The 23573-nt window shown below is 40.9% G+C and overlaps 1 protein-coding gene across 1 annotated transcript in view; it reads left to right on the forward strand.

Annotated features, from left to right (window-relative positions):
• The window catches only part of map2k6 (mitogen-activated protein kinase kinase 6), a 35342-nt gene extending 12628 nt beyond the window's left edge, over positions 1-22714 (forward strand). Inside the window, exons 2-12 of the mRNA XM_039788409.1 lie at positions 1570-1633; positions 3591-3639; positions 5640-5753; positions 6600-6719; positions 7984-8100; positions 8861-8912; positions 11341-11468; positions 13970-14047; positions 15806-15945; positions 18048-18093; positions 22444-22714. Of these exons, the coding sequence (XP_039644343.1) occupies positions 1570-1633; positions 3591-3639; positions 5640-5753; positions 6600-6719; positions 7984-8100; positions 8861-8912; positions 11341-11468; positions 13970-14047; positions 15806-15945; positions 18048-18093; positions 22444-22521 (986 nt within the window). The 3' untranslated portion in view covers positions 22522-22714. The remainder of the gene's footprint in view (positions 1-1569; positions 1634-3590; positions 3640-5639; positions 5754-6599; positions 6720-7983; positions 8101-8860; positions 8913-11340; positions 11469-13969; positions 14048-15805; positions 15946-18047; positions 18094-22443) is intronic.
• Positions 22715-23573: the final 859 nt, after the last annotated feature.

A 23573-nucleotide genomic window follows, 5' to 3' on the forward strand; every position in this document is an offset into this window, starting at 1 on the left:
TGCCGTATAGGAAAATTGGCATTGACTCTAAATGTTTTCAGGGTTTGATAGAAGTTTCTAAAGCTGCAAAGATATTTTAGTTATTGATTGATGGGTTTGAGTCATTTTTCATGAAAGAAAGAAAAATAAATTTCTCTGATGTCCGCTTCTTAAAAGTGAATATATTTCTAGTTTCTTCTCTCCTCTGTGACAGTAAACTGAAAATCTTTGAGTTGGGGAAAAAACAAGACTTTTAAGGACGTCATCTTGGGCTTTTTGGGATACACTCATCCACGTTTTTCACCATTATTTCTGACATTTTAGAGCCCAAACAACTAAGCGATTCATTGAGAAAATAATCTACAGATTAATTCACAATGAAAATAAGCGTTAGTTGCAGCTCTGGAAGTTTCCCTTTTTCTTGCATCTCAAGATGGATTTGATTGAGTCATCTCAGATGTAGCAGCCTGTCTGGAAACGGATTGGAAGTTGACATGATGAGATTTCAGCTTTTGCTGGAGGTAAACGAGAGTAAAAGGTTGCCAGGACCAACTCCGATCAACTGATCTCTCGTACCGAAGCTATGTTAAGAAGTTAAGTATGCTTTCATCTCGTGGTATGCTCGGCCGCCAGTGAGACGGACCCTCCTCTCTGGAGTCTCATCAGGCTGCTCGCTTCTGCTTTTACCTCCCTCAGACTCAACTCTCAGGGACGTTTGTGTCGATGACTTACATCAGGGGATTCAACTAGAGCCCAGGCAATTCATCCATGGACAGAAAATCCATTTGCAAGAATTTGGATCAAACTTTTCGTACCGTAGTTCCAGCTAAGGCCTGTAACGGTTATTACATCATTTTCTAATCGCAATATTTAATCGCTAATAGTAATCGCTGTTTCTTAGCTCATGCCAACATGAGCAAAGGTGCCAAGGGGCGTCACGGTTTTGATGGTTTTGTCAATTGTATGTTCATTTAAGAGTTTTTTTTTTTTTGAAGAAATAAGTCGCACATCCAAAAGTTTAAATTCAATGCAGGTGTGTTGGAAGTAGGGCTGTACAATATAAATGTGTGTATATATATATATATATATATATATAGCTTGACTAAAAGTCTTTAGTCAAGCAAAAATAATTAATTGCTTCGAATTTTTTAAACATGAACGTTTCCTGTTTATATCATCCAAGTGAAAGACTTTGTGTTTCGGACAATTGGTTTAAAGATGTCCCCTCGCCTCTCGTGCTCAGCATTTTTTTTTTACTACTGTTTTTTCATATTTTTGAATTGATGAATCATTGACAAAAAAAAACTACGGATTCATTGATAATGAATAGAATCGTTAGTTGCAGTTCTAACTGCTTTGGTGATACTAAACTCAACTTATTTGCTGAAAATCTGTTTGTTTGTTTTTTACACAGGTGCAAATTAGCGCACCACGACCAATCAGTTCATCACATTCATACAAATCCGATATTGATTTGCAGCAGTGCTCACAACCAGAAATTTTAAAAGGACATTTCTTTGAAACAAATATTAAAATCTCCTGGCTCTTATCAGTAACAGTATTCTGCGATGTGTGTTTTTTGTGTTTCAGGTAAGAGGAAGCCGGTGCTCAAGCTCCCCAGGGAGGCTTTTGATCAGCCTCCCCCCGCCGCAGTGTAAGACTCTTTACTACATCATGCTTACTATCTATCTATCTATCTATCTATCTATCTATCTATCTATCTATCTATCTATCTATCTCTATCTAAGCTCTGGTTTATTGGCATTTCTTTAAACCAATCACAATCGTCTTGGGCGGTGCTAAGCTCCGCATGGAGCCTCTGCTAAATAGCCTCGAGAAGGAACTTGTTTTGGTGGAACATGTGTACGTCTAAAAGTAGTTTTAGTCGTGCAACAGAAAACTCAGATTGGAAAGATAGTCTAGCTAGCTGTCTGGATTTACCCTGCAGGTAATGGATGTTACGAACTCCAAAAACTTTGTTTAGATGCTTTAAGCAATTATTTAATAAATGAGAAACTTTCACACAATCCCCCAGACATTAAGTCAGACTCAGTGGTGAGAGAAACCGAAGCAGAGGGACAGACACAGAGCTGTAGCTGAGCCAAAGTAGAACACTTTCACAAATATGTGCTCATTCATGTGGAATTACTTCCACCAACTTATCAAAGTATTCTCGTAAGTGCAGAATCTGCCATTCAGAATCATTCAGAATACATAGGAGCGAGTCACTCAAATGACGACGAGAAATTCTTACACAATATAGCTTTAAAAAATAAAATAAAAACGGACAAAACCCCCTTCAACCATGTTCTGAGTGTTGGCGTTGCATAGTTTGTCCACCAGAGGGCGCTCTACAACATCCCTGTTGACAACACTCGTGTTTAACCCTTTAAGTTACATATCTTAAGTTTGTATTTTTATACATTTTATTTATCAGAACTTTAATATATTTTGATGTTCCTCTGTTCTGTTCTGACAATAAAACAAACAAGTTTATTTTTAAACTACATTATCATATTATTTTAGTGAGGACTCATAAATAACTACAAATAACTAATGTAAAGGAAATCTGTTTATGTTTTGTTACGCGTTTCTGGATTATTTTAAAAAATATACATCGGCCGATATATCGGAATATCGGATTTTTAAATCGCCAAATATTTGTATCGATATCGGCCTTAAAAATCCTTAATCGGTCAGGCTCTAGCACATGCCCTTTGTAGACCTGGTAGACTGAATGCTGGATGTGTTAAATGAAAATCCAAAAAAACAGCAGTGTACAGGAGAAGGAAGTGAAGTGATGCTCATATCATTTTCTCATAACAAGTACATCAGCTCGTCCTGGGTATTGTTACTCAATTATTCATCTCTTAATATCACACCCCTGGCATTTGACACAGTCAGTTTCAACCCAATACGATAAGAAGTATTTGTACTTGTTGTTTCTCCTCCGTGAACATACTAAGAAGCTCAGAACCCAAAATGATTCTGAGCTGCAGAAAATCTAAATGTTCAGGAGGTTTTTAAAGTGAATCGTCTTCATTGAGAAACCTGCTGCAGCGGAGGCGTTTTGGTTCCAGGCCAACTTCAAACGAGATGTAAGACTCAGGCTTTTAGCCGTGTAAATCTGTGCTTTTATTGCATTCACTTTTTAATTTTATTTGTTACAATTTAATTTGATCTATTCTTTCAATTGAATCAAACTTTTGTTTCATTGCCATTTTATTCATGTATGTTTTATTCTATTTTATTTATCAAAAATAATATTCTTTATCTTTTTACATACCGTTTTTTAATGTTTTATTATTTTATCCGTTTGTGACTCCATTCACTCATACTGAGCAAATGCTAACTGCAGAAGAAAAATACATCTTTAACCAAAGTGAAATATAAAAATTCACGCTCAACTCGGTTTGTTGAAAAGTGCAAAGGAATATAATTCAAGTTTTTATTTCTTTATTTTTGTGGGTCCTCAGACTGGCAGAGAACAGAGATATGGACATTTTCATTTTAAAACAGATCTTTAACATAATCCTGAGACTTTTCTGACTCCTCAGAAGTCAAAAATGAACCTGCTAATAAGTAATAAAATGTCTGTCTGTGTGTTCCAGACCTCCCAGAGATTTGGATTCCAAAGCTTGTGTAACAATCGGAGAGAAGGTAATTCTATTTCTTTGGCTCATTTCTTAGGATTTTACTTTCATATTTGCACCGTTCCCTGATCCCATTCAGGTTTATATTTGTTCTCTTACCTTTGACTCTTGCATAACTCCTTACTGTTTACTTTTTCCCTTCTCCCAGTGTATTTTTGGTTGAGTAAGGTCCACAGAGGTTGGCTCACTCGGTAAAGGCTCTGTTGGCTGTAAAGAACGCCCCGGTGAACATTACAGCCACATTGAACACTTCTGATTGTGGGGAGACTGGAATGCCTTTTATTGCCCGACAGGCAGTAAAAATATTTATTTTAAACTCATCAAATAAGTGGAATTTTCCATTGGCAGAGTTGCCTGCTTTTTCTGTGTTTGAGTTGGCCAGAAGTCAAAGTGAATGATTTTGTGTTTGCTTGAATAATGTAAAAGAAATGAAGTTTTGCATTTTGGTGCAGAGTGGAGGAGACTGTTAGTGATCCAGACTTCAAGGCTCTATGTTGTGCAGGTAGCTGTACATGTTCTTTAAAACAGAGATGGGAGATTAATAGGGGTGTCACGATTTTAAATCGAAAATTGATCAAAATGAGCTTTCGATTTCAACTGTCGAAATCAAAAGCAGGATCGACAATTCCCCCAGTATTTTTTTCTCTCTCCACCCTCGCCTGCTTGCGCACGTCCAAAGAAAACGTTAGCTTACCGGCTGGTAGTGTGCAGCTAAAGACACACATTACTAGGGCTGTGCTCGATTGAAGAAATTCTTAGTCGACTAACACTCATTCAATTGTATCGACTAATCGATTAGTTGATTTAATCGACAGATCTGTAAATCTGAGTTTCTCCGCAGAGTCATGCAAAAGCACCACTTTAATTCTTGTGTTTACCAGAGATTTGCTCGTACGTTTCTTGGAAATAAGTCATTCAGCATGAAAAAAGCATAAAACATGACTAATTAACTAAAGAAATCTAAGTTGACTAAGACCAAAATGACCGATTAGTCGACTAATCGACTAAGAGGGAGCAGCCCTACACATTACCATTAGCTTACCGGCTGGTAGCATGCAGCTAAAGACAAAGGGTAACATTAGCTTAATGGCTGGTAGCATGGGGCTAAAGACACAGGGTAATGTTAGCTTAATGGTTGGTAGCATGCAGCTAAAGACACAGTGTAATGTCAACTTTCCGGCTGGTAGCATGCAGCTAAAGACACAGGGTAACGTTAGCTTACTGGCTGGTAGCATGCAGCTAAAGACATAGGGTAACGTTAGCTTACCGGTAGCCCGCAGCTGCACTTTTTCAAACACTATGACCACTGCCAGAGTCGGAGATGAAGGAGAAACAACAGAAAATCCACCGCGTGGCATTAGTTGTCTTCCCCCGTGAGTGAGTTATGGAAACTAACAACAAAGGTAAAGCATGTGGGCTCTGACGGAACTCCATGGTGCCTTCTTTTGCACCTCGTAAAACTTATGGGGCATTCACTTGCATCTCTTGAACTCTGAGAAACTCAAAATGTTGTTGTAAAGAACCCTTCTGCCATCTAGTGGCTCTTATTGTGGCATTGCCCTCACTGTTGTAAAAAAAAATGTTGAAATCGAAAGTCAAATAGAATTGTGGATTTGGAGAATTGTGACACCCATAGAGATTAGTGTTTTAATCCTCTCTTTCTTTTTTAAGTCTCTGTCATCTAGAGCTGCAAAGATGAATCGATGAGTTGTCAAATATTCTACAACTGTTTTTAGTTTGAAACATAAGTAAACAAAAAGTAAAGATTCTCTGATTCCAGCTTCTTAAATGTGTATATTTTCTAGTTTCTTCACTCCTCTGTGACAGTACATTTTCTGACATTTTATAGACCAAAAAATTTATCAATTTATCGATACATCCAGAAGATAATCCACAGATTAATCGACAATGAAAATAATTGTTCGTTGCAGCCCTATCGTTACTCCATTCTATTTTTGACAAGCGTTTGTATCCACCTCTCATGATCTGGCCGTGTTCTCTTCTCAGAACTTCGAGGTGAAGGCAGATGACCTGGAGCAGATCTGCGAGCTCGGTCGCGGAGCGTACGGCGTTGTGGACAAGATGAGGCATGTGCCCAGTGGCCTGATCATGGCTGTGAAGGTGAGTGACCGAAGGACGGCCGACTAAAGGTGTTAGTTATATGACCAAGTATCTTTAAAGGCCGTATTCATATTAACTTTCATCTAGTCTATATCCACGACGTTCCACTTCCAGAATTGCTCCGTTCCCGCTCTTTTCGGACAATTGTCCGTTATCTTCCGCTTTCTATGTGTTGGCGTTCTAACCTCCGGTGGATTTGTGAGGACTATGGTTAACTGCTCCTCAGATCTCTGCAGGGTAAATCCAGACAGCTAGCTAGACTATCTGTCCAATCTGAGTTTTCTGTTGCAAGACTAAAACCACTTTTTAAACGTACACATGTTCCACCAAAACAAGTTCCTTCCCGAGGCTTTTTTGCAGAGGCACCGTAGCTCCAATCGGTGTTTAGCACCGCCCAAGACAACTGTGATTGGTTTAAATAAATGCCAGTAAACCAGGGCACCTCAGAATGCTCTATGGACTAGCCAGACCTTCTTTTCCAGCGCTGTGGAGGAAGGTCTGGCAAATCATCCTTGATCTGTTCAAGTGACGTATGCACGAAGAAACTGCACATATTCTGTTTTTCTGCAAATAAGCAATCAAGAAGAAAAACATGAATACGCCAACATGAATGAAAGAATAAAGAAATGTATTTCAGACATCAACATGAAATAAACAAAGCAAAAACAAAAAAGGATTATTCATTAGTTCGCAAATAAGCATATTACATAGCATAACACACACTTCTTAAGTGCACACATATATATATATATGTACACTTATGCACATGAAATACTTGAATGAGGATTGCGTGTCATCTCCTTCTCTGTTGTTTTGACCGTTAAACTTCCTGCCGTCCTCCCTCAGCGGATCCGCGCCACCGTGAACACTCAGGAGCAGAAGAGGCTGCTCATGGACCTGGACATCTCCATGAGGACGGTGGACTGTTTCTACACCGTCACCTTCTATGGAGCCCTGTTCAGAGAGGTGACACGTACAGATGCAGCACACTAGCACCAAATGCTTGCTCTTGGGGGGAATTGTTGGGTCTCTGTAAATTATAGTGTGGTCTAGATCTACTCTATCTGTAAAGTGTCCTGAGATAACTCCTGTTATGATTTGACACTATAAATAAAATGGAATCAGTAGCAGCTAGTCTAATTAGAGCCTTAACCAACAAACCACAGTACCTTTTTAGCATTGCTGCACTGTCAAGTACCAAAAGTTATAGTGCGTTCCATTTGTCCTCGGAGGTCGAAATTTCCAAATCGGAAACAAGCTGAACTCGGATTTCCGAGTTGGGAAGTTGTACAAACTCGCAGTACCCCGAGCTCAAAATCCAACATGGCTGCGTTCTGTATCAACAGTTGTGAAAGCTGTAGTAACTTACAGTTTTTCTTCTTTCTAGTTCTTCTATCTGTGGATATGTTTTTATGCTGTTTGTATGCACACAAAAAAACATTTTAATGCGTTGTCATTAACTGGTATTGCGTACAATGGCTAACCTGGCTAGAGCTAACCCCACAATGAAAAATAGGACTTGTAAATTGAACAGATTCAACTCGGGTGTGACATCTTTCCCAGCTCTGGCTTCAGCGGTAAATGGAAAGCACTATTAGCTTTGAACGTCTCCTCTGATTCATAATGTTGGTAACGTTTTGGGGCAGAACGTTTCTGATTTAAATCGTTATTTAATGAATTTTAGAACATGTATTTCAACGAGAAGTTTTTATGTTTGTCAACAGAAAAAAATTAGTTTTGTAGGAAGAAATGTTCATATTTCTCAAAGTAACAGTATTGTTTTGGTAATGTACTGAAACTCTGTTTTGTATCTGCGTAAGTATTAAACAGTGTCGACGCTACTGACGAATACTGGATTTTAGTTGCAGATATTGATACGGAGTTTTAAAGATAATCATAAAAATCTGATAGCAATACATCAACCAATGCTATATATATAACATAATATAAATGTTTCAATGGGTCTATGGTCCAAATCTCCATTGTTGACTCCCAGCAACATGAGAACCACCAGAGAGTATTAATGCCAAATCAATAGTAAGAAACACCTGTGAAGATTTCCGGATGCCGACAACTTCCTGCAGCAGCGAGCGTATGTCTGGCATTTCCTCGCCGTGACAATAAACACCGGAAAATCTGTCGCTTACCGTGCATCTGGAATGCGACCTGGTGCTTTGTTGCCAGTTTTTTGTCTGGATCTCTTTCCAACATTTGACTTGTGTGTTGCCAGGGTGACGTTTGGATCTGCATGGAGCTGATGGACACATCGCTCGACAAGTTCTACAAGCAGGTGATCGAGAAAGGCATGACCATCCCCGAGGACATCCTGGGAAAGATCGCTGTCTCGGTGGGTTCACTTAATACACTTTGAACACAATGGAAGGATGGATGAATGATAGATAGATAGATAGATAGATAGATAGATAGATAGATAGATAGATAGATAGATAGATAGATAGATGGATAGATAGATGGATAGATAGATAGGTAGATAGATGGTAGATGTATAGATGATGGATGGATGAATGGTAGGTAGATGATGGATGGAAGATGGATGGATGGATGGATAGATGGATGGATGGATGCTAGATAGATTATGGATGGATGCTAGATAGATAGATGATGGTAGATTGATGGATGAGTGGATGGTAGATGGATGGTAGGTAGGTAGGTAGGTAGATAGATAGATAGATAGATAGATAGATAGATAGATAGATAGATAGATAGATAGATAGATGGTAGCTTAAATGATGGTAGATAGAGGATGGATGGATGGTAGATAGAGGATGGATGGATGGTAGATAGAGGATGGATGGATGGTAGATAGATGATGGATGGTAGATGGATAGATGATGGATGGATGAATGGTAGATAGATGATGGATGGATGATAGATAGATAGATAGATAGATGGTAGCTAAAATTATGGTAGATAGATGGTAGATGGATGGATGGATGCTAGATAGATAGATGATGGATGGATGGTAGATTGATGGATGAGTGGATGGTTGGTAGATAGATGGATGGATGGATGGATGGATGGATGGTAGGTAGATAGATATTTGTTATGTAACTCTCATTTGCTTATTAACGGCTTTGTTATTACAGATAGTAAAAGCTTTGGAGCATCTGCACAGCAATCTGCAAGTCATACACAGAGGTAAGAGCCCGAGTGGAAACCCATTAAACCTCTCAGAGACAGTGTCAATATCCATTTCTGTGTGATGCATCCTCACTGCGCTGAGCTGCTTTCTTTGTTTTCTTTCTTTCTCTTTACTCCACCCAGCTCTCATTTTTAAAGGGCTGTCGCTGTGTTTGGCATGTTTTAGCCCATTAGCTAAAAGTCTTGTATGCTGCTGTGTTACATAAATTGAATGTCTTTTTTTTTTCAGACCTTCCAGGCAGCCACTGGTTTCCATTCATTTCCGTACGATATCAAAATCTATCAGCAGACTCTTGAAACGAGCATGAGTCATTTAATCCATTACAGTGAACATCCAGTCTGCTTTTACTTTTGTCAAGGTTACATTATCATTTTTGACGTTGAGCACTACAGACTTCAAATTCATCTCCATTAAAAGCTGCATTTATCAATTTATTCGTAAGGACAAACGTTTAAATGCCTCACTGGGATTAACTCACGGATAAGTATCTATCAGCTCACTCTTTTAGTTTTCGGGCCCGCAGCTTTAGCCTGCATTCCCACTGGAGATGGTCTGATACCATTTTTTCCTTCCTGATACCGATTCCGATACCTGAAGATGCGTATCGGCCAATACCAGTGTGTCATATATCTTATGTTTTAACAGCTGTATACTGCTATCCCTCTATGGATGGGATATGAGTTCTATCTTTGCTGTTCTGCCTGGCTCGGGTTAAAGTTTTTGTGAAACATGAACAAACCCAAACAATGAACGCCATAGAACTTTCTTTTATTATCCAGTTTGACAGTCAGTCATAACGGAAAAAAGAACATAAACTACTTTGAGGAAGATTTTTTCTTCGTGGACTAAATTACGTGGTATCGGAGCGGTGCATAGACTCCGGTACTTTCCGATACCGATACCAACATTTTGTGTGTGGCAGAATCGGAGGTATCTTTTCCGATACTGGTATCGGTATCGGAACATCTCTAATTTACACTGCCTGCGTCTGCTAGAGTCCCGGACAGTACACAGGAAACATCACTGCCTCTATCGCTGCCACAAGAAAGTTTTAAAACACTATTCGTCCTGTCGCAAACATCTGCAAAGATCTACAGATGATCTATAAACAATCTGACGTAAAACGGTAAATGTGAAATATAAAGTCTACTTGTGCCATGTTGGGGGTGTTAAAGAACACAACAGGACGACACACAAATGGGCCATTTCATCGACACTCCCACCGCCGCAATGCCCTGCGGAAAATCATCGGATCGCTGGTTCCTGGTCTCATTGCGCCCTTAACGTTTCGGTTCCCTGTTAGTGCTTTCATCAGTGTCATATCCAGCAGGGAGCTGTATACTACATGATCAGTTTAAATTTTGTTCTGCTGCCTCCAAGCGGCCACAAAAAAAAGCTCTTAAAGGTCCCATAATCAAAGAAGTCAGATTTCCATGTCTTTTTTTTATCATAAAGCAGGTCGAGATGCTATATAAATATTGCAAAAGTATCAAAACGCTCAATTTACAGAGAAATGCACACAGCCCGTATTCAAACAAGTCTTTAGGACTTCAGTACTATACTATATGGTAGAAAGTGCAGCTACAGTGTTGTTACAGTCATTCCCCGGCTGCAATGACTGTGCAGAGACCTGGAAATGCTGACCAATCAGAACAAACCAGGCTTTTTCAGTAGGGGGGCTTAAAGAGACAGGCACTAAAACGGAGCGTTTCAGACAGAGGGTGAATACAGGTAACAGACCGTATGAGTATGTGTTTTGAACATTAACACATGTAAATATGTTCTAGTAGAAACCCCAAATACAAGTATGAACCTGAAAATGAGCATGATATGGGACCTTCATATTTTAGTCACTGTAACCGTGCGTCCAGATCTCAACAGTTATAGTATTATATAGTATAATTATCAGAAGTGCTAGAAATGATGGATACAACCAACAAGATAAAATTTGTAATTGCTTTTCCTTTAAACTAATATGCATAATCCTGCAGCGATCAGGTAATAGATTTTATTCATACTGTATTTAATTGAAATGCAAGCAAGAGCCTGCCTTTTGATTTCCGTACCGAAGAGAAATAAATGTCCAACTGGAACGATCCAAAAATCTGTACAGCATTATTTGAACATGGTCAGCAAAGATAAGGTACACATTATTTGTAGCCAAGTAGCTTTGACTTGAAAGCACACTGTAACAGTTGTAGTTCTACTGATATGCTCCTTTAAGGGTTAATGCTTCCTGTGTCAACCCTCTGTGGCCCCGGTGGCAACCACTGTGTGGCTCAGGTTGCATCACAGCTTCATGTAATCGTTCAGAAAGCGACAGAAATAAAGTCACACAGTCAGTGTTGAGCAGCGACCGCAGCGTGTCAGAGTGTTATTTAAAAAAAAAACATAAAAGCGTCGTCTTTGTCTCTCTGGTTGCAGATGTGAAGCCCTCCAACGTGCTGATCAACACCCAGGGCCAGGTGAAGATGTGCGACTTTGGTATCAGCGGCTACCTGGTCGACTCGGTGGCTAAAACCATGGACGCTGGCTGCAAACCCTACATGGCGGTAAGCAGGACGAGACCAAACGGACACATTCAGGGTCCTATTTTAACCATCTAAGCACACGGCGTGAAGTGCAGGTGCGTTTAGGGCGTGTCCAAATCCACTTTTGCTAGTTTGACGGCGGAAAAAAGGATCCGTGCGCCGGGCGCACAGTTCTAAAGGGTTGTAATTAGTGTCTTCATTAATCAGAGGTGTGTTTTGGGCGTAACATGCAATCAACCAATCAGAGATCATCTCCCATTCCCTTTAAAAGCCAGGCGCGTTTGGACCTCGGAGCATTGCTGTTATGATGGCGGATTTGCACCTTCATATTTTTATTCGTAATTTTCTGCATGTGTGTGTGCTGCTGTGCGTCCCTGTGTGTGTAACAAGCATAGTGTGCGCACGCTGTGCACGAGCCTAGGAGCATTTTACTAATTTGCTGTTAAAATAACAATGAAATGCTGCGCTATTGACTTTAGACCAGGTTTTTGTTAGTCAATGGTGCGATCACTTCCGCTGCCTCAAGGTAGCAATATGCACAGAATGCACCTGAACACACCTCCCTGTAAGACCAGCACGCCCATGGGCGCACAGATGGGCGCAGGTCCATTTGCTATTTAAACGGACGGACGGGAAACTGATAGGGCCCTCAGTGTGCTGTCATTGAACTGTTACAACCGACAAATCTGCTTCATATTAATATTATAATAATATTCCACTATCATTCCGAATATAGTCTCGTTAGTCATGCCATCTACTATGGAGCAGTAGCTCCTACACACTTCAAAAGATCCAAACTATCCCTCTGTAGCAGAGCTCTCCAACGACCCCTAGGGGGTCCTCGCAGTTACTGCAGGGGGGGCCGCCAAATTTTCAAAACTTAAAATGTCTTCACATGAATCCAACATATTACTAGAAAATATAAATCAGCCTATTTGTGAAATACCATTGATGATATGCCTACTAGCCTATAGGTAAGAACATCTCTATGGTATCCATCCACAGATCCAGTTCATCCTAAAGATTCACTCTGCCAAATGTATGTTTTAAAGGTCCCATGGCATGAAAATTTCACTTTATGAGGTTTTTTAACATTAATATGCGTTCCCCCAGCCTGCCTATGGTCCCCCAGTGGCTAGAAATGGTGATAGGTGTAAACCGAGCCCTGGGTATCCTGCTCTGCCTTTGAGAAAATGAAAGCTCAGATGGGCCGATCAGGAATCTTCTCCTTATGAGGTCATAAGGAGCAAGGTTACCTCCCCTTTCTCTGCTTTGCCCTCCCAGAGAATTTGGCCCCCCCATGAGAGAGAGAGAGAGACATCATGGCTTTCAAACGAGCAAAGTGGCAGTTGGTCAAGGCCACACCCCCACCCTCTCCTCCTCAATAGCTAGAGACACAGAAATGGCACATCCTAAGGAAAGCTCATTGTGGGACTGGCTCTAGTGGCTGTAATTCTGCACCAAGGCTGAATTTCGGGAAAGAGACTTCAGATACAGTATTAGGGGACCACTAAGGTCTATATAAAAGCATCCAAAGAGCACCATGTCATGGGACCTTTAACATTAAAACATGATTTATAAAATGATGCCTGCAACATCTCTCTCAGTTGAGGCGTCCTTGGCTTAAAAAACATTGAACACCCCTGACTTAGCATAAAAAGGTATGTATAAAGGCTTTAGGCCGCCCACACAATATTGTAGGCCCAGTTCATTATGCGACTCAATTCTGTACAATATGTGTAGTAGGTCTCTAGTGGTCTCTCTTTCAGGTTAGGGGTCCTTAAGGGCCTAAAAAAAACATTGAAATCCCTAAAGCAAGGGAAGACATGTAGTCTTCAGGGGGAAAAATGAGAGTGCTCGTTGTGAGTCAGAGATCCAGTTTGCATATCAAAACTTTGGTCAGATTTGACCATGAGGACAAACTGTCTGCATGAAAAGCCTTATTTATATCTGCGGCCCAACAGACTGTGTGTGTGTGTGTGTGTGTGTGTGTGTGTGTGTGTGTGTGTGTGTGTGTGTGTGTGTGTGTGTGTGTGTGTGTGTGTGTGTGTGTGTGTGTGTGTGTGTGTGTGTGTGTGTGTGTGTGTGTGTGTGTGTGTGTGTGTGTGTGTGTGTGTGTGTGTGTGTGTGTGTGTGTGTGTGTGTGTGTGTGTGTGTGTGTGTGTGTGTGTGTGTGGGAGTTCTTGTTTAACTGTATTTGTGGGGTCCAAAAACCGGGAATACAGTATACTTGTGGGGTCCAGACAGCTTTGTGGGGCCAAAATGCTGGACCCCACAAGGTTAAAGGGCTGTTTGAGGGTTAAGACTTGGTTTTAGGATTAGGGATAGAATTAGGTTATGGTTAGGGTGAGGGTAAGAGTTAAGGTTAGGCATTTAGTTGTGATGGTTAAGGTTAGGGTAAGGGGCTAGGGAATGCATTATGTCACAAAGGTGTGTGTCTGTGTGTGTCTGTGTGTGTCTGTGTGTGTGTCTGTGACGTTTAAGATGACATCCTGACATCTTTCTTGGTTGTTTTCCCGCAGCCGGAGAGGATCAACCCCGAGACGAACCAGAAAGGCTACAGCGTCAAATCTGACATCTGGAGTTTAGGAATCACGATGGTAAATCGTCTTTTCATTTCTTTTTTTTAATTCTTTATTTCAGTGTGAAACCCCTTAATCTCTCTAACATGTGTAGTTGTCCCGAATTTGTTCACCTCAGTTTTCTTTAAAGTCTTTAAGTGAGTATGTGCAGGGTTATAATTGATCCATAATTTAAAAACAGAAATCTGGTTCTGTGAGGCCTGGCTCGAGACGAACGAGAGTGTCTAGACGTTTCATTATGAGTTGTTAAATATTCATAGCTTTCTCATTTGCACATTTCCAACTCAGACCAGAGAATATTTTGGCGTCAAGGATTCAGCTGCAATATGTGACAATTTCCCATCAAGTGTTCCAGCACAAGTCTAATTTAAATGGCAATAGGAGCGCTAAGTGTTTGGTGAGAGAAGTGAAAAAGGGAAGAAAAAAAAAAAAGAAACTATTTCATTATGAATTCTGCAGGATGAGAGTTGATATCTTAACTCCAAGATGTCATCAGAACTGGATGAGCAATCAGTGTGTTTTTGGGTGATTTTAGAGCATCTGGTGCTTCTTGAGAACTTAAGAGCCACCTGTGTGCTGTATACGGAAAGAACTACTACAAAGTGAAGCAGATGATGAGTTTTTGTCTGAAGTAGGGCTGGGTATCGCCTAGGGCTGCACGATACGAGGAAAATATGGGATATGCCAAAATGTTAAGTCAAGTCAACTTTATTTGTCAATTCTGCAATACGTACCAGACATGCAGAGCCGTTGAAAATATGTTTCTCTCCGACCCACAGTGCAATAAGGACACGTGCAACAAGTATAATATCAATAATCTCACCTGTAGGCGCCGATTTATGTTTTCCTCCGTGGGTGCTCACGGGCGCACGCCCTTTTAAAAAAGTAGTCAAAAAATGTTTGCATTTCAGAACCTTAGGAAATGTACAGCGGCCGACACGAACACACGCGATAGTTAAATTAATAATATTAACTCGTTAATAAAGCCGTAAAGTAGGCTTTTAACTCAGGACAGCGCCACTTCTCACAAATACAGACAGGATTGGAGATGAGAAGTTTAACTGACACGTAACCGCGATCAGCTTCGTGGGAAATTAACAATCAATGCCACCTGTCTAGTAGCCACTCGTATCGTTAGGTTTTGCTCTTTTAATAACAAATCTGTCCATATTAGACTCACTCTGATTACCTAATGCACATGCACGCACTGTATAGTGGGGGGGGGGGGTCACGCTGTGATTGGTTGATAGGATATGGAGCAGGGGACTGACAGCGACATCACCAATCGCACTATGACAGACGCTCCACTTAGCACCAACTGCAATGTTACATTTTAAATGAATGGAGCCAACTGGCAGTCTGGCACACATGGGTGCTCAGTATTTCCCGTGGGTGCTCGAGCTCGGTATTGGACAGGGAGCCAGTGCAGTTGTTTGAGGGGTGGAGTAATGTTTTCATTGGCTGGGGTTCTGGTGATAATACGGGCAGGGGTAAACCAGAGAGGAGAGAGTTACAGTAATCAATACGGGAAGTGACAAGAGCGGTGTAGACAAAGGCACAAAAAAGCTATACAACCACACAACTATACAACTATACCATGGTGAAAAAGGCATATATTAATTTGCGATATTTTTCGATTTTGTTAATCGATATCAGATCACTCAAACAAAGATGGATTTTGTTAATCAGAGAACCGATTGAGAATCTAGCTGGAGATTGGATGCTAATGTTGCGGTGCGGTTCGTGTTCTCAGTGTTTGTGCGGCCTCTCTTTCAGATCGAGCTGGCCATCCTGCGCTTCCCGTACGACTCGTGGGGCACGCCCTTCCAGCAGCTGAAGCAGGTGGTGGAAGAACCTTCTCCCCAGCTCCCTGCCGACCACTTCTCCCCCGACTTTGTGGACTTCAGCTCTCTGTGGTGCGTCCTTTTCTGTTGTTCAGTGCCATTTTCTTTTTTTTCTTTTTTATCAGCCAGAAAAACATCCAGGTTCCAACATTTTTGATTGTGTTCTTCTCTTTTTTTTTTTTTTTAAACCACTCAAGGCCACAAAACAATCTGATAGAAATGTGTGTTGATAACAGCTGAGTGGGCTTCAGTTAATTTCTCCTTTTATCACTTCATTATGACGCTTGTTGTTGTTGTTGTTATTGTGAGGCCAAGGGCCTGTTCTGACAGGATGGTAAGGGTTCTCACCAGCAACACTGTGACATCTTATGTAAGGGATAACTTGTAAATGACGACCAAAAAACGCTTGTCTTTTACTGTAAACATTTACTTTTCAATATGATGCAGTTTTACACAGAAGAAAGAGAACAACTTAAGCTTGACGGACATGTTTTGCATCTAGCGTCTCGGGTTCATCTCCGTACAGGCCAAGGGGTTAAGCGAGCATCCGGAAAGCGTAGCATCCCATTGACTGCTATTCACTTTGACAGCGAATAACTTCTGAAGCGTTTAAAGACTCTATTTGTCCGTTGTTTATTTCTAAAGAAACACGACAATGTATAAAAGGCTCCATTACCTTGTACCTCACGTTATGGCTCCGTAGCAGACGCTTTTATAAAAATAGGCTAACGATTGGGTCATAACCACGAGACTTACTGTCACACAGTAGAGGAATTACCGTATAGTACAGGAGAAGCTCACAGGCAGTTTCAACTTACATTAGCTGTTTAAGTTTAATGACTAATGTTAACTAGCATGTTAGTGATCAGTAATTAGCCTGTGCCTATGTTATCTCCTTACATATACCTACGCTCTCTCCGTCTCTGTAAGATTGGGAATGATTGAGATTTCTCTCGGCACAGCTACCAGAAGACTTCACACTTTCAGACAGGTTGCTCACGTCACATCTACGTCTTCAAGCTCAGTTGGAGGCTGCTCAATAACGCTCAGCCAGCACCGGGAAAGAGACTTCACTGGTCTCACTCGAAGTATATGGCGTCGCTGTGTCCGTTATTTAACTGTCTATGGTACAAGCTTGCAAAAGTACACAACAGACAACTTCTGTGTAGGCTACTTCAAAATAAAAGCACTTCCTGTGACGGTTGGCAGTAAAACTAAATTACTGTTAAACAATTAAGTTTGTGTACCTTTTCACATATCGGCTGTAAATCAAGTACTGTGAATAATGTAAATAGTGAGTTTTAATCACACTATAATTTAGACTGTTTTAAACTAAACAACATGAATTTCTTATTCACGTGCTTTAAAGGAATACGCCACCATTTGTTGAAATAGTTCTTATCACGGTCTCCCCTGGCTGTAGATAGGTGGGTCAATGCATTTTTTGTCTCAGTGCAAGTAATTAGGTTGTTTTTTTTTTGTCTTTTGTTGGCTCACTTTTACTCACAAAATGCTAACCGGCAACATAGGATTCCATTCACTACGCTAAGCTAACTAGCGGCGGCGCTGCCGGTCTAAAACGATGCATGTACAAAAAATGCGTTGGCCCACCTATCTACCGCTAGGGGAGACCGTGATGAGCCCTATTTCAACAAACAGTGGCGTATCCCTTTAAACAAACATTACACAACAGTTGTGTACGGGATGTTGTATGTACACTCAAATTAGCTGGTCATTGGGGGTATCTTAAAGTGGACTATATAATGAATGAAATTAACCGCGGAGACTTCGAACACCGCTACAAAATGGCGAACACACTATATAGTGCAGCATTTCAGTGTTAGGGAACAGTTTCCAACACAGCTGAAGTCTTTTTGTCCTGTCGGCACGCTTAAAGGCACCCCGAAATGTGTGAGTGTGTGCAGAGAGAAAGGATGTGAGGAATGCCTCACATCCTTTCTCTCTCCACACATTCTGTTGTCGAGGAAATGATGAAAAAAAAATGAAAGTGTAAAAAAAAAAAAAAAAGGAACTCCATACTGCTGTGGGATTCAGACTTGGAATAAAAAGCGGAGCTCTGAGACTGAAGGCTGGAGAAGGAGCCGAGTGCATGTTCTGAGGCGTCGGTGATGAATGTTGTGAATTCATGCTGATGATGCTTTCTGCTTCCGCAGCTTAAAGAAAGTCTCCAAAGATCGGCCGACTTACACAGAACTCATGGTGAGTGTTCAAAAATATGTTATGTTGTCATCATTCTGCTGCTTCCAGCGGTGGAAGAACCGCTTTAGTTACACACTAGTTACACACTAGAGCTTTACTTAAAGCTCTAGTGTGTAACTTTTTGATATTAATGAGTTGCTACAAAGCTAATTAAGACTATCAGCTCCACACAACTCTCTCTGGATTTCTCAGTATGGCTATGTTCAGAAATCTTAACGTGTAAAGTAACTAGTAACTAAAGCTGTAACAGATGAATGTAGTGGAGTAAAAAGTACAATATTTCTCTCTGAGATGTAGCAGAGTAGAAGTAGAAACTGGCATGAAAAGAAAAGACTCAAGTACTTAAAATTTGTACTTAAGTACAGTACTTGAGTAATGTACTTAGTTACATTCCACCCCTGGCTGTTTCAACAGATCAGATGTGTAACCTGCATGCATGTTGTAATACTGTTAACCAGCCACTGGAGGGTGCACTAACACCATTATTTCCATGTGGCTGAAAGTCCTCTCCTTTAGATAAGCTGCTGTACATGCGTCATTACATTAATCAGTTGTCATTTTACATAACACTGTGCAACTAATCGAATATTAACCCTTTTGTTGTCTTCCATTCGACCATGTACTTGTCGTCCTGAAAACCAACACTTTTTCTGACATTTTCATCTCTTTTATCAACACTTTTGTCTCTTTTTTTTCAACGTTTTTGTCTCTTTTTTTTATGTTTAAACGCTTCTTTTCACCACCATGTACAAACACCACTAACACCAACTTATTACCAGGGTTACACTCATTTTTGGAATTCATGGTCACATTTATAGGAAATTATACCTAATACCGAAATTATTAATTATTTAGCCTCCTATTAAATAAAGGATAATTACAGAAGGGTATGTGTCAACGTTCAGTCTGGTTTTAAAATTAAAATTTTTTTCAAATGTAAAATTTCTTTTTATAAAACACCCAAAATTCATTGAAGGTAGAGATCCTATCTTTTGTTGTACTTGCGAAGCGCATTGAGTGGAATCATCCGTGCTATTTTGGGGTAATTTAAATTAGGTAGTTAAAAAGAAACCCATATTTCTGATACAGACATTTAATAAAAAAAAAAAACTTGACCCGAAGACAACACAAGGGTTAATCGCGATCTCGATTTCAGCTTCTAACGATCACAAAAACAGTGTAATCCAGAAAGACGCAATTATTTTGCACGTGACGTTTTGCGAGTAAACTCTTCTTTTGTCTCGTGTTCTGACCGGGAATTTAAAGGGTTCAACGGGAAAAGCGTTGAGGGAAATTTCGCTCGATGGTGTTTTAAGCGCCCAACATCCCCATCCAGGCAGCGCTGCGACCGTTGACTTCAAGGCACCTAACCCTAAGCTTAACCATAACCATAACCATAACCATTGCCTAATCCTAGAGACGTTGGGGGCTTAAAACACCAATAAACGGAAATGTCACAGTTCAAGGGGTCTTCACTGTCTATTTGTTTCACTGTTATATTTTTAAAGTGCAACACCTTTCCAAAAGTCCACGACTCATCGTGTAAAATAATCGGGATTTCCATAATCAAGCAGCCCTAATATTACACAGATCTGATTTTTTTTTTAAGGACTTCTCAGGGTCCCCCTCCCCAGTGTATTGCAAGACATTATTATTTTTTATTGTTTAATGTATTTTTAAGACGTTTTTTTAAAACTACAGTTAAGTTGGGGCGGCTCGGTTTGAAACTTAGACATCGTTAGCGTTAGTCATATTTTCAAATCTCCAGTTAGCTTTTAGAACTGACTTAATGTAACGTAATGCACTAAGGAGTCTGTCTTAAAGCTTTTTTTAAATCCTCAATTTTGCGATTCTACCTCTGTTGCTGTTATCCCAGAAACTACTGGGCTCTACATTAAAGCTGCAGTAGGTAGGATTTTGAAGAGCCAGGACTTTGCCAACAAATTTGAACATCAACAACTTCTCAGTCCCTCCCCCCTTTCTGCTGCAGCCCAAACCGTCTCCTAAGCCCCTCCCACACAACGGAGTCTGACAGAACTGCCGGCATGTCAGACAACATGTTCAATAACTAAACACCAACACAACGTTAACTCACCAACAGTAAAACGATGCTAACTAGCAGGCTAGCGTTAGCCATTTCAGCATCATATCAGACCGACCACTGTGCTAACGTTACTATCATCATCACCAACGTAGCTTTGTGGACTTTTGACTACTAATAACCAAGTGAAAGATAAATCAATCATGGTAATTATGTTACCTGTTGAGAAGAAATGTGGCTACGTCTGCATCATTCTTCAGATCTTTAAAATCCTGGAGCTCACGCCACCTCTGAAAAGCCACTCCAATATTCACCGGAGTTTTGGAAAACCTTTCTGCAGCTCGTGCGCGGGGAGGGGGGAGGGGAGAACCCTATTATATGCGTGTGCGTGCCTGAGCAGTGATTGACAGGCAGATAGACCCCCCCCTGTGGCCCTGATTGGAGAAAATCAACCGGGAGCGGTGGAATTTTGCCAACAGGCTGTAGGTGGTGCCAGAGGAGCTGGATTTTTTTTATATTACATAATTCATTTAGTTCTACTGGAACATAGGGTCAGTTTCAGCAAATATGACAGAAAGTTAGTTTTATAAGACTTACCTACTGCACCTTTAAAGGTCCCATGCCATGAAAATTTCCCTTTTATGAGGTTTTTTTAACATTAATATGAGTTCCCCCAGCCTGCCTATGGTCCCCCAGTGGCTAGAAATGGTGATAGGTGTAAACCGAGCCCTGGGTATCCTGCTCTGCCTTTGAGAAAATGAAAGCTCAGATGAGCCGTTTTGGAATCTGCTTGTTATGATGTCATAACAAGCAAGGTTACCTCCCCTTTCTCTGCTTTGCCCACCCAGAGAATTTGGCCCACCCATGAGAGAGAGAGAGAGACATCATGTCTTTCAAACGAGAAAAGTGGCAGTTGGTCAAGGCCACACCCCCACCCTCCACCTTGCCCCCCCCCTCTCTCCTCCTCAATAGCTACAGACACAGAAATGGCACATCCTAAGGAAAGCTTATTGTAGGACTGGCTCTAGTGGCTGTAATTCTGCACCAAGGCTGAATTTCGGGAAAGAGACTTCAGATACAGTATTAGGGGACCACTAAGGTCTATATAAAAGAGACTTCAGATACAGTATTAGGGGACCACTAAGGTCTATATAAAAGAGACTTCAGATACAGTATTAGAGGACCACTAAGGTCTATATAAAAGAGACTTCAGATACAGTATTAGGGGACCACTAAGGTCTATATAAAAGAGACTTCAGATACAGTATTAGGGGACCACTAAGGTCTATATAAAAGAGACTTCAGATACAGTATTAGGGGACCACTAAGGTCTATATAAAAGAGACTTCAGATACAGTGTTAGGGGACCACTAAGGTCTATATAAAAGAGACTTCAGATACAGTATTAGAGGACCACTAAGGTCTATATAAAAGAGACTTCAGATACAGTATTAGAGGACCACTAAGGCCTATATAAAAGAGACTTCAGATACAGTATTAGGGGACCACTAAGGTCTATATAAAAGATACTTCAGATACAGTATTAGGGGACCACTAAGGCCTATATAAAAGAGACTTCAGATACAGTATTAGGGGACCACTAAGGTCTATATAAAAGAGACTTCAGATACAGTATTAGGGGACCACTAAGGCCTATATAAAAGACTTCAGATACAGTATTAGGGGACCACTAAGGCCTATATAAAAGAGACTTCAGATACAGTATTAGAGGACCACTAAGGTCTATATAAAAGAGACTTCAGATACAGTATTAGGGGACCACTAAGGTCTATATAAAAGAGACTTCAGATACAGTATTAGGGGACCACTAAGGCCTACATAAAAGAGACTTCAGATACAGTATTAGGGGACCACTAAGGCCTATATAAAAGAGACTTCAGATACAGTATTAGGGGACCACTAAGGTCTATATAAAAGAGACTTCAGATACAGTATTAGGGGACCACTAAGGTCTATATAAAAGAGACTTCAGATACAGTATTAGGGGACCACTAAGGTCTATATAAAAGAGACTTCAGATACAGTATTAGGGGACCACTAAGGTCTATATAAAAGCATCCAAAGAGCACCATCTCATGGGCCCTTTAATAGCGAATGCTATTAAAGGGCGTGGCTTGCCTAGAAGTTGCGTGGGTTCCATAATAACACGTCTGGGACTGGCCCCAGCCGGGCCCTCGTCGGGGGAAAAAAAGACACACGCCACCGGGCTAAACAACATTTCTGGGGGAAACCCTGCTTCTAATGGACTAAATAAATGTCATTTTTTTTTTTTTTTTATTCCTCCTCAGCAACATCCCTTCTTCACCTCCCATGAGGCCAAAGAAACCGACGTGGCCAGCTTTGTGAAAGTCATCTTGGGGGACTGAGTCGCCGCACATGCACAGGAGGAAGGGAAGATCTGTTATAAAGAAAAAAGAAAATGCAACAAACAAAAAGCCTCCAGCCCCCAGTTACCTGCAGGACCCCACCCACCCTCACCCCACCCTCACCCCACCCTCCAGAAACAGACGGACGGAGCCCAGAGGAGAAGCTGATCAAGCAGAACCAGGAGTTTGTCAACCCCCCAACCCCTGCCTGGCCTCTGTGTCCTCTGTACATTACCTGGCATGGGAGGGATGTTGGGGAGGGACGGGTGTGCCTCACACATAATCTGGAATTATTTAAGATGTCCGTATGCAACAACCACACAAAAGTCCCTCTTTGGTAAGATGTGTCCCACCGCCTGCCACGCCAAACATTAGACAGCGAGTTCTACCGCGCCGAGTCCAGCCTGTCGTCACGGTCAAACTCCCCTTTCCTTTTTTTGTGTGCTGAATAACAGAAGTGAAAAGAGGTGCGGATTATAAAAAAAAAAAGAAAAAAAAAAAGAATGATATAATGCTATCTATGTATAATCTAAATGTGTGTATACTCAAAGCAAGTGTTGCATCGGTTTATTAATTGACTGCATGTACAGAATATATCGCTGGGTGAAAACAGGCTCCGATGAGGAGCAGTTGTTGGCTGTGTGTGTGTGTGTGTGTGTGTGTGTGTGTGTGTGTGTGTGTGTGTGTGTGTGTGTGTGTGTGTGTGTGTGTGTGTGTGTGTGTGTGTGTGTGTGTGTGTGTGTGTGTGTGTGAACCTTGCTGAGGTTTCTTCAACACTTTTATTTTGTGTGTTTGTGTGTGAGAGAGAGAGAGCTTGTGTGTGTGTGTGTGGGGCTGCCCGATTTTGGATAAAATTGTGATTTTTTTAATTTTTTTTTGTGGAGATGATTTTCTCTCGCGATTCCTGTGGTAATGAAATGTTTCCTCTGCAGTCTCATCATGCCTGCGAGAGTAGTCACGCTTCTGTTATTTTTAAATTCTATTATTTTTATTATGTTTTTTTGTGTCCACGCGGCAGAATTATCGGGTAGTTTTCGTTGCCGTGGTACCTT

The sequence above is a fragment of the Perca fluviatilis genome, chromosome 21, assembly GCF_010015445.1.
Source record: "Perca fluviatilis chromosome 21, GENO_Pfluv_1.0, whole genome shotgun sequence".
Classification (NCBI taxonomy): domain Eukaryota; kingdom Metazoa; phylum Chordata; class Actinopteri; order Perciformes; family Percidae; genus Perca; species Perca fluviatilis.